The sequence below is a fragment of the Bison bison genome, unplaced genomic scaffold (assembly GCF_000754665.1).
Source record: "Bison bison bison isolate TAMUID 2011002044 unplaced genomic scaffold, Bison_UMD1.0 scf7180017864461, whole genome shotgun sequence".
Lineage (NCBI taxonomy): Eukaryota > Metazoa > Chordata > Mammalia > Artiodactyla > Bovidae > Bison > Bison bison.
This window is the reverse complement of record NW_011495023.1, coordinates 10,369,514-10,381,686: the sequence shown is the minus strand read 5'-3', so window position 1 is coordinate 10,381,686 and position 12,173 is coordinate 10,369,514. Positions and strand designations below refer to the sequence as shown.

At 41.1% G+C, this 12,173-nt stretch overlaps 1 protein-coding gene across 1 annotated transcript in view; it reads left to right on the top strand.

Moving 5' to 3' along the window:
• Window positions 1-12,173, top strand: part of LOC105003020 (phytanoyl-CoA dioxygenase, peroxisomal-like) — a 22,631-nt gene that overhangs the window by 3,538 nt on the left and 6,920 nt on the right. Inside the window, 6 exon segments of the mRNA XM_010859934.1 lie at window positions 1,107-1,165; window positions 2,146-2,256; window positions 2,896-3,064; window positions 5,840-5,921; window positions 7,183-7,364; window positions 9,542-9,691. Of these exon segments, the coding sequence (XP_010858236.1) occupies window positions 1,107-1,165; window positions 2,146-2,256; window positions 2,896-3,064; window positions 5,840-5,921; window positions 7,183-7,364; window positions 9,542-9,691 (753 nt within the window).

Sequence of the window (12,173 nt, the reverse complement as noted above, 5' to 3'; positions counted from 1 at the left end):
CATCTCCTTGATTATTATATTGTCCCCAGTTACATACAAACAGCATTCAAAAAGCATGTTTTTGAGAAGTGACATTCTGAAAATAACTCTTTCAGCAAAAGAAACAATAGAAAAAATGAGAAGAAAAAAAAAACCCCAATGCTAAGACAATCATCTGTGATAACTATATAGAAAAGAAAACTAGAAGGAATTTTCTAGTTTTTTAAGATATTTAAAATGATACTCTAGTATGTGGATTATATTTTTCTTGGAGTCATTGTTTATTTTATGGACTTTATTTTTTCTTTTGAGAAACCATAGGTAATTCAGAGGCCTGTGAAAGGCTGTATCACTGCAGATCTTACACCTAAGGACACTAGTGTTTTTTACCCTCCTAGTTCTCCAAGTATTTTCCAGCCTCAATACAACTGAAAGATACAATCCAGTCCTACCACAGTGATTTTTTACTGGGGGAAGAATTTTGGAGCTTGAACTCTAGTAGGGGTTTAAAAAAGTTCTCCAGGTGAATCTGACACCCACCATACCCACTTCATCTGAGAATCAGTGCTTTACAGGGAGGCACTCCACTAAAGCAATAGCTTTTAGTCTTGAGCCAGGGTTGGCAACATTTTCCATACTTTTTTTTTTTTTAATGACCAGCCAAACTGTTTCTAATATTTTGGACTAGGCTCCCACTAAGTTAAATATCTCTTTCAAATAGCACATTTCTCTTTATTTCTAGAATAGAGCCTTTGCATTTTTATTCACTCAGTAGTTTGGTGGAAAAAATATCCAGGAGGAATAAGGAAAGTATGAATACAGTGTCAGTCAAGTCTTAGCTCAGTTGCTCTCTGCTGGGTGACCTTGGACCAGTTACTGAGCGCTCCCAGCCTAGGGTTTCTGCTCTGTGCAGTTGGCATAATAAAGGTCTTGGCTTCCAGGCACCTCCTTAGGCCATTGTGAAATGAGACGATCTAAGCAGCAGTGCACTGAAGCGTATGTGTGTAGTCAGTGTGCCTAATGACTGTGTAGGGCTGGTCTTCCCTTGTGAAAACCAATCCAGGGTGGGTTGATTCTAGAAGGGTGATGCCTGGACTTCACTTGATTTGCCTTAAATCACATCCTAGATATCTCACCCGGCTTCAAGGCCTGGTTCTCCAGCCACTTTCCATCCTCAACAATTCCAGTAAGTAGATATAATTTTAATTCTTAACCATACAATGTACATAAAGGTTTCCCCCGCCCCCCGACCATGGTAACTAGGATATAAAACACAGGTTGCATGATGAGAATTTATTATACAAGTCCTCCAACCCAGGACTTTTTCTAATTGGAAATTTTTGAAGACAAAGACTTTTCCTCTATGTATTTTAAATTTTAAAAAGAAGTGAAAATGTCAGAAAATGCATAAGCTTATTTTGTAAAATTCAGGCATGGTAAATCTCATTTAAATTATCCTGTTGTTTGGTCACTCTGATGTCCAGCTAGCATCATTGGTTTATCTTGACGTCACTTTTGAAGTGGAAGACATTGATGTCTGTGGACTATTCTCATAGAGTGGCAACTCCAAACCAGAGGAAGGGATAGGGTGATTTGAGTTTGTGTGTGTGCTATACACATATTTAGATTTTTGTTACTTGGATTTCTTCTGTGAATGCATGAACCAGACAATTAAAAACACAAAATATATTAAATTTGTTTCCTCTTTGATAAACCATATTTATTCATTACAGAGCCAATTTTAAAATCAGAGAAATAGGAGGAAGTAAAAAAAATCATCCATAATGCCATTCTATTAAGGAAATCACTGTTAAATATTTTTCCTGTATTTCTTTATAGTTTTTTCCTTGGAAACAAATAGTGTCTTGGTTTTATATCACTGTCATCAAATCTTAATTTAATAAGCAATGTCCTTAATTTAATAAGTATGTTCATTTTTAATCCAATCACATTGAATGGATATGATATAATCAGTTAATTATTATTCTATATCTTAGTGACAGTAATTACTGTTTTAGATTTAAAACTTAAAAAAAACTCAGATTATTTCCTTAAAGTCTTAGAAATGCTTGGTGGAAGAGTACAAACATTTCTCAGGTTCTTGATACATAATGTTAGGTTGTGATTTTTAAATTGGATTTATTTGAGATTTTTTCCCTCCTTTAGGTACACTTGGGAGAATAATGTTCTAAGCCTAGAACAGAGAAAATTCTATGAAGAAAATGGATTTCTTGTCATTAAAAATTTGGTGTCTGATGCTGATATTCAACGCTTTAGGTGCTAAGTAACACTTTATTATATAACGGAAATGTGTATTCTGTGTGTGCAATGGGACTATGGGTAGGATTACCTTGTGTGTGTTCAGATATTTTTCAGGCATCAGGTTTGTTAGGAAGTGGCTTGTTAGAACCTGGGTTTGAGCCAGAGTGTCTGGCTTTAATCTCAGTCTCTTTAGTTAATATTGTAGGTATAGGGCAATTTCCTTAACCTTTCCATGCCTGTTTCTATATCTGCAGAATGGGGAAAATAACAGTACTTATGTCCTAGAATGGTTTTTAGGACTAAACAGGTAAAGCAGAGACAGAGTTCTTAGGGCCTGGTACATGGTGATGCTAGGGAGGTGTTTGCTTTTTTGTTCTAATGAAACCAAATCACAAATATTTCCCCACTGGTCCACTAAGCTACGGACTATTCAAATTCTGGTAGCGAATTTCAACTCCACAGTTAGGAGGCGGGCACTTCTGAGTTGGCCATTTTCTCCTTCCTGTCATCAGAACTATTTGACCTGGGGCTTGAGGACCATTTAGTGCAGAAAAACCACTCCCAAGTCTTCGAGTCCTTCCACAGAACAAATGGAAGGCCAGGAAGGTGCTTAGTGCCTGTGGTACTGACATCATTTACCAATGAATTTTCTAGGAATGAGTTTCAAAGAATCTGCAGAAAGGAGGTGAAACCATTGGGATTGTTGGTGATGAGAGATGTCACCATCGCAATTTCAGAATATGTGCCAAGTGAGAAAGTGGTTTCCAAGGTCCAGGATTTCCAAGAAGATGAGGAACTTTTCAGATACTGCACCCTCCCTGAGGTTCAAGACCTTCCTGTGCTTTCTTTCTCTTTAAGCTAATAGCCTATCTGCATGTCTGCCTCTGAAATCTTTATAACTTTTTTGTTTTTTTCATTTTATCTTGCCCTTTTCTACTGGCCTTCCCAGGTGGCGCTAGTGATAAAGAACCCCCCTCCACTGCAGGAGACTTAAGAGACATGGGTTCGATCCCTGGTTTGAGAAGATCCCCTGGAGAAGGAAATGGCAGACCACTCCAGTATTCTTGCCTGGAAAAGCTCATGGACAGAGGAGCCTGGCAGGCTACATTCCATGGGGTAGCAAAGGACTAGACTCTTGTCCTTTTCTACTGGGGCCCGATAGCAGTGGTTCTTAATCAGAGGTGGACATTTGGCAAAGTCTGGAGACATGTTTGCTTGTCAGGCAGGAGGGGTGGTGGGTTTTAATGGGTAGAGATCTGGATGCTGCTACTGGGTCCAGGGATGCTATAATGCAGAGAAGAGCCTGTTGCAGCAAACAAAGAATGATGCGGCCCAAAATGTCAGTAGTGCCAAGACTGAGAAATCCTCATGATTTTTCTATTTTTGCTGGAGAAGAGCAGGATTTCTGTGGTAAACAGAGAGCCTTCTCACACTCCCTACAGGCATGTCCACAGGGATAAAAGTGCTGAGGCTTACCTATTGCACGCCACTTTTCAATTTGTTTTATGAATCTGGTCAGTAGTGGTGTCTGTTTTTAAATTTAAACTAGGTTTTTAAAAAATTATTCTTTAAGAGTAGTTCATAGCTATGAAAATATCTAGTGTGGAATGACATGAAGGGAAAAGGAAATTCTCGCACCCCCTGCACCACTCACTGTTCTGTTTTACGTATTCATCTAGAACCGTTTCAGGTATAATCAAGCATATTTGTATAACCCCACCTTTCGTGTAACAGGAAGCATCCTGGTTGTCACCTTGGTTTTTCCACTGGTAGTACATATGAGAGAGACATCTTTCCATTGGTATCTGTGGATCTACTTTATACTTTGTAAACTATTGCATAGTAATGCCTTGCATGAATGTATTACAGTTTCATTTTTAAAAGAGTTTATTATTTTTTTCTCATTTATTTATTTTTGCTGGTACTGTCTTTGTTACTGCACATGGGCTCCTCTCTAGTTGAGGTGCACGGGATTCTCATTTTGTTGGCTTTTCTTGCTGCGGCTCGCAGGCTCCAGAGCTGGAGCTCGGCAGTTGTGGTGCGAGGGCTTAGGTGCTCCTTGTGTGTGGAATCTTCCTGGAGCAGAGATCAAATCCATGTCCCCCGCACTGGCAGTGGGGTTCTTATCCACTGTAGCATAAGGTAGTCCTGTACTATGGTTTCTGACCAGTCATTTAGAATGGTTTAAAAGGACACTTTGCACAAGTACTTATTAGAACTTATACCCCAAGTGCTGTTAGAAAGTCTGATTCTTGAAGACTGCACAGCTGAGGTATCTGGGAGGTCTGGCCTCTTGAGTTGGGGACAAGAAGGGAAGTGGCCTCTTTGAACCATGCATTCTTCCCAACCTCACGTCCTGTTTTGGAAATGAAAATTGTGTGGGTGGATCATGATAAAAGCTGGAAATTATAGGCAGCATGTGGTAGAATGTCCTGTCAGGATGTTCCTACTTCTGTAACCTGCAAACCATGTGTCTGGTGGTTCATGCAATGATTTTTTAGGAGGTAGGTATTCTTCTAATAGCTAGGTGTTTATTTTAATATATATTGGAAAAATGACCAGCACCTCAAACCCATGGTTTGAAGAATTTTATTAATTAGGATAAGACTAAGATAGGAAGTAGGGAGAATATCCTCTAAATATATTGGAAAATTCTGCAAAGCAGAACAAAAACTCTGAGGATTGCTCTTGAATGACGACCATTTAGAAAATCGCAGCCTAGGAGAGATAAATTGGAAGACTGAGATGGACACATACACACACTGTATAGAAAATAGACAACAAATAACGATTACTGTATAGCACAGGGAACTGTATTCAATACTCAGTAATGGCCTATATGGGGAAAGAGTCTTAGTGTATATATATATAACATTTTCATTTTACTATACACCTGAAATTAACAATTATAATTCAACTATACCCCAATCAAAATTTTTTAAAAAAGTAAAGAACAACTCTTTTTCCATCTTTTTGAATACCCCCCAAAATGACAAAAACAAACTTTTTAATAAAAAATAAAACAAGCATTAGGTCGGTCTCCTGGGAGTTTTGTAACATTTCAAGTGTTTTATACTCAAATTGCCTACATTCCTTATACAGAAGAGATCATATAATTGAGCGCCATAGAATGTGCTTCATTTTTTGGAGTCAGACAGAATTAGAGATTGAATATGGATATGAATTTGAGCAAACTCCGAGAGACAGTAGAGGACAGGGAAGCCTGGTGTGCTGCAGTCTGTGGGGTCTCATAGAGTCAGACAGGACTTAGTGTCTGAACAACATCATCATTGTTTTCATTCAACTGGCCCTGCCAGTTTGGACATCTTTTTCATCGGAGGTTTAATTCCTGCCCTTCATAGCTGGTGTCTCAGAAAAACTCATGTCTCTCTTGTAGAAGAAGCACTTAGATTTTCAGCTGGTTCCAAAAAGCCTGTTTGAGAGTGTTTCTGATGATTTGCAGTTGCTCACTTTTGCGTGGTTTGTTTGCAAGGTTGTGAAATACTGGTTGATTGATTTAAATGACTGCCAACGTGGTATAGATAGATGTAGTTTGTGCCACATACTTGTGCATCTGATTTCCCTCCTTTTTCCTTAGATTCTGAAGTATGTGGAGTGCTTCACTGGACCCAATATTATGGCCATACATACAATGCTGATAAACAAACCTCCAGATTCTGGTAAAGAGCTTTTATTGATAAAGGAAAAGAAAAGCAAACAAATAAAGATAAAAAGAAAGAAAGAAAATAGCAAAGTGCACTACTGCTAAATTTTTGCATAAATGAATATATATATTTTCACTTAAGTCTCAAAGTAGCTTACATCATAACAACACTGAAGTATAATAGTGATATCAATGTTAACTCCAGGGTTATTGCTGGGACTGTAGACAAGTGGCTTCTGAAAGATGCAGTTTAATAAAACACAACTGTCTCTCTACCCCCACAGACTCCTGATATTCAGCATCTCTAAGATTTGTTACCCATTCTCACCAATGCATGAGGGTGTGGACTTTGGCTTCCTGATCTGAAGACAGTATTATTACTAACAAATTTAAAACTGAACTTTTATCAAATACCATAGCTATTCTTAAAGTTTTCTGTGCTTGGTAAAATGTAGCTTCTAAGCCCTCCCTCCTAGAGAGACTGATTCAGAAAACAGAAACTAGGAACCTGGATTTTATTAACCATACTCAGAGATGCTATGCAGATGGCTCTTGGGCCACACTGAGAAATTCAGCTGTATCAGTGGTAGGAAATCAGCCATTAGAGATCTTTAATCCATTGCTACTCTGTCTCTGTCCTGATGGCCAAGAGAGGTTTATGTACTAAGCCTGTAGCCTAACATCAGTAGGCCTTTCCCTCCCTGGGTGTCCTGGGTGAAGAGATCACCTGGCCTGGGGAAACCACGTTCAGAAGGCAATTCTAGGGGAGAATGTGAATGTGGGTGTAGTATCTCTGGTTCTTCACAGTGATTGTACAGCAAATGGTTCTAGTTTGGTGGGGGAAACCTTTTGAGAGTCTTTCTATTTATTTATTTAGTTAATTAATGAATCATTTTTTTATATCAGTCACTTAGAAGGCTGTCATAGGATCTCAGATTTGACCACTCTCTTTAATTAGTCAACCTGTTTTGGGTATACTAAGCTCTATGCCCAAACCAGAGTTAGGAAGGTATAAAGCACAACGGAGATGATGACATATGTACAGATTGCTAGAAAACAGTGTAAGTAGTCCTCAGCTACCAGAAATCCAGAAAGAATTAGAGGATTGAGTCATTGTGCTGATTCAGTCTTCTAATTTGGTGCTTATCTCTAGAGGCTGGTTTTCTTCAGCATTGTCTCATCTGTTTGGTTTTTGCAAGGATAGGTCATTGTTCTGGTTTTTGAAGCAGAGAAGAATTCTGAGACTTGAGTTTATTTAACAGCAAATTCTGTTTCAGGCAAGAAGACATCCCGTCATCCCTTGCACCAGGATCTGCACTATTTCCCGTTCAGGCCCAGCAATAGCATCGTTTGTGCCTGGACAGCCATGGAGCACATTGACCGGAACAATGGCTGTCTGGCTGTGCTGCCAGGGACACACAAAGGCCCCTTGAAACCCCATGATTATCCCCAATGGGAGGTAAGTTTGCTAGATGGCTGAGTTTTGATCAGATTTGACTGTTTTGATTTCATATCAGTACTCATATTCTTGCCTGGAGAATCCCATGGACAGAGGAGCTTGCTGCTGCTGCTGCTGCTAAGGCGCTTTAGTGTCCAACTCTGTGCGACCCCATAGACGGCAGCCCACCAGGCTCCGCCCTCCCTGGGATTCTCCAGGCAAGAACACTGGAGTGGGTTGCCATTTCCTTCTCCAATGCATGAAAAGTGAAAAGTGAAAGTGAAGTCGCTCAGTCGTGTCTGACTCTATGCGACCCCATAGACAGCAGCCCACCAGGCTCCTCTGTCCATGGGATTTTCCAGGCAAGAGTACTGGAGTGGGTTGCCACTGCCTTCTCCGGAGGAGCTTAGCAGACTACAATCTATAGGCAAAGAATCAGACATGACTGAAGTGACTCAGCACGCACATACACATAAGGAGCTTTACCAGTAAGATGACATTTCCTTTCTTAGAGAAACATTGTTCTGGAATGTAAAACGAGGATTAGGGAAAATTCCAGGATGTCAGATAAAATGATCACCTCCATTCTTTCAACAAGTGCTTGAAGGCCAACCAAAGTGGTGGACTTTGGTGATGCTATAAAAAATCTGAGATTATAAAGCCTAACTACAGAGGTAAGACAAAAACACGGTAACACCAGATGCATGTGCCAAGTGAGTCTTACACACTGACTGGTTGGTCTCTCAGTGAAGAAGCGGGATTATCTGCTTCCACCTGAAGAGACCAGCAGAGAGAGGCTCTGGGGAGGACTGAGCAGCGTTCCATTATGAGGCTGTTCCATAGTTTATCAATTTAGCTGGTCAATGCTTTGGGGCCCGTGATTGAGGAGATCAAATCATTTTTTCAAGGACAATAACCTTGTGGTCTGGCACAGTATATGTATTGCAGGTGTAGGAGTCCAGAGGCAGAGAAACAAGGGAGTAGACTCTTAATTAGTGTTTTAGATGTAAGGAAATAAGGTCTCAAAATCCCATAATGATGGTAAGGATGGAAGAGCACCTTTTGTTAAGGCAGACAGAATGCACACGGTTCTGCAGGATGCTAAGAATATTGGGACTTCCCTGGTAGTCTAGTGCTTAGGAATCCAAGCTTTCACTGTGAAATGTGCAGGTTCAGTCTCTGGTTAGGGACTAAGATCTGACAAGCCGCTCAGCCAAAAAAAAAAAAAAAAAAAAAATATATATATATGTGTGTGTGTGTGTGTGTGTGTGTGTTTTAGGACTTCTGTGCTTAAATTAGTCAGAATTAGTTAGAATTCCTGCACTGAGGCTTAGTGCTAAGTGCTGCAATGGGAGACTAGATGGAGTTATCTTGCTCAAATATCCACTCTGGGCAGGAGGCAAAGACTCACCATAGTACAGTCGGGAAGTAGTCATTCCCCCAAAGGAATCTGGGTTTGGGATAGTCTTAGGAAAGGAAATGGGATAGTGCCCAAGACCCAAAAAGGCTTGAAAGCTTCTCATTTTAGGTTTTTTCCGTAAAAGATATAACCATTAGCTAATGCAGTAATTAACTTTGAAAATAGTTTGAAAACAAAGTTGTGGGTTTTTTTTTTTTTTCTTTGTGTGCAGTGACTTTGAAAAACAGAGGTTGAAATAATTTTAAAATGTAACATTTTAATTTACTTTCTTTCTTTATTCTGGATGTAACGTGAGTGGGTTTTGAGCTCAGAAATACTGAGTACTTTCTCTCTCCTATTTGGGGAGATGAGCCTCTCTCTGAGTTAGCTTCTTAAGAGATACTTCTGAGTAATAGAGGAATGACTGATGCAAGTTCCAGGTGAGGAGAAGAGCATGCTGGGAAAGAATGAGCATGGGTTTACCAGGAAAGATGATCTCCTGCATTCCCACAAAATGCAAAGCTGATCTGGGTCTTCAGTTATCATTCAGTAATGAACCATAGGTGGAAATTCCAAATTTTTCATCCAGTCTAAAGTATCTCTGATTTTAACAACTCATGGCTTTCTAAAACCAGTCAACTGAGAAGCTTTGGTATAAATAATTTTTTAAAAATCTAATTTATTTGTCTCTTTCTCTTGGAAGAACTTAGAGAAGCTTTGTTTTCCCTGATGAATCATTGATAAAAGTTTTAATTCTTGACTTCTTCACTTTTGAACTTGGCTTCTCTCATGATTTTAGGGAGGAGTCAACATCATGTTCCACGGGATCCAGGACTATGACAAAAACAACGCCCGGGTGCACTTGGTGATGGAGAAGGGAGACACCGTCTTCTTTCACCCTTTGCTCATCCATGGATCTGGTCAGAACAAAAGTCAAGGATTCCGGAAGGTACACATTCACATCACAGCACTGTTTGAAGATGAATGCATGAGGAAGAAAAGTATCCTGATACATGAAAAGTTAAAGGATTTGTAACTTTTAACTCAGCTGCCCTTTAGTCTGGTGTATCTACCAGGAAATATATTTGTCTCCCTCATGCTTTGTTGCTTATAGCAGTAAGAAGCCAGATGACCTTAGGATGCCATCACTATTGAACATTCATGGAATTTCTTCAGACAGAGAGCTTAGTTACTTGGCAACTGACAGCATGTTTTCAGAGGAAAAGACAAAGGCAGACATACATACCAAATAATAACATTTGGAATGTATACAGCTCATATAAGGGGAACGTCTGTAATATTATTGCTATTGGTTAAAATATTATTGATTGGAAAGGAAGGTGTGAATTGGCCACCCAGAAATCAGATATGGCCATATTTTTCACTCCTTAGCCTCAGAATGTTTTAAGCTTTATGAGATCAGTGCTTACATTAAAAATGGACAGAATTTCTCATAAATTTCCAGATTTCTTGTTTCTCAAAAATTCAGCAGATCTGATGATATGCTGGGCTCACATTTCCCAAGGATGACATGGCTGTTGATACTAAATATTAGTGTCTTCTTTGGGGCTGCGACCGGCGCATTGAGCGCGACGGCGGCTGCTACCGGCACACTAAGCGCGGCCGAGAGGAGCTACCCCACGTCCGAGGTCAGGGGCAGAAGCCGGGAGGACCCCATGCCTGAAGGGCGGCGGCCAAGAGGAGTTACCCCATGTCAGAGGTCAAGGGCAGCGGCCAAGAGTGGCAGGCTGCAATGGCGCAGGAACGGCAGAGAAGAGCTACCCAAGTCCAAGGTCAGGGGCGGCAGCCGGGAGGAGCTACCCCACATCCGAGGTTAGGGGTGGCGGCCAAGAGGAGCTACCCGCGTCCGAGGTCAGGGGCGGCGGCCGGGAGGAGCTACCCCACGCCCGCATGCCAGAGGCCAGGGGCAGCAGCCGGGAGGACCAACCCCACGTCCAAGGAGTGATGGCAGTGCGGGCGCAGGAGGGCCTAGAGGCGCTATCCCACATTGAAGGTCAGGAAGGGCGGCGGTGAGGAGATACCCCTCGTCCAAGGTAAGGAGCAGCGGCTGTGCTTTGCTGGAGCAGCCATGAAGAAATACCCCACGTCCAAGGTAAGAGAAACCCAAGTAAGATGGTAGATATTGCAAGAGGGCATCAGGGGGTAAACACACTGAAACCATACTCACAGAAAACCAGTCAGTCTAATCACACTAGGACCACACCCTTGTCTAACTCAATGAAACTAAGCCATGCCCATGGGGCAACCCAAGATGGGTGGGTCATTGTGGAGAGATCTGACAGAATGTGGTCCACTGGAGAAAGGAATGGCAAACCACTTCAGTATTCTTGCCTTGGGAATCCCATTAACAGTATGAAAAGGCAAAATGATAGGATACTGAAAGAGGAACTCCCCAGGTCAGTAGGTGGCCAATATGCTACTGGAGATCAGTGGAGAAATAACTCCAGAAAGAATGAAGGGATGGAGCCAAAGCAAAAACAGTATCCAGCTGTGGATGTGACTGGTGATAGAAGCAAGGTCCGATGCTGTAAAGAGCAATATCGCATAGGAACCCGGAATGTCAGGTCCATGAATCAAGGCAAATTGGAAGTGGTCAAACAAGAGATGGCAAGAGTGAATGTCGACATTCTAGGAATCAGCGAACTGAAATGGACTGGAATGGATGAATTTAACTCAGATGACCATTATATCTACTCCTGCGGGCAGGAATCCCGCAGAAGAAATGGAGTAGCCATCATGGTCAACAAAAGAGTCCAAAATGCAGTACTTGGATGCAATCTCAAAAATGACAGAATGATCTCTGTTCATTTCCAAGGCAAACCATTCAATATCAGAGTAATCCAAGTCTATGCCCCAACCAGTAAGGCTGAAGAAGCTGAAGTTGAATGGCTCTGTGAAGACCTACAAGACCTTTTAGAACTAACACCCAAGAAAGATGTCCTTTTCATTATAGGGGACTGGAATGCAAAAGTAGGAAGTCAAGAAACACCTGAAGTAACAGGCAAATTTGGCCTTGGAATATGGAATGAAGCAGGGCAAAGACTAATAGAGTTTTGCCAAGAAAATGCACTGGTCATAGCAAACTCCCTCTTTCAACAACACAAGAGAAGACTCTACACATGGACATCACCAGATGGTCAACACCGAAATCAGATTGATTATGGTCTTTGCAGCCAAAGATGGAGAAGCTCTATACAGTCAGCAAAAACAAGACCGGGAGCTGACTGTGGCTCAGACCATGAACTCCTTATTACCAAATTCAGACTGAAATTGAAGAAAGTAGGGAAGATCACTAGACCATTCAGGTATGACCTAAATCAAATCCCTTATGATTATACAGTGGGAAGTGAGAAATAGATTTAAGGGCCTAGATCTGATAGATAGAGTGCCTGATGAACTATGGAATGAGG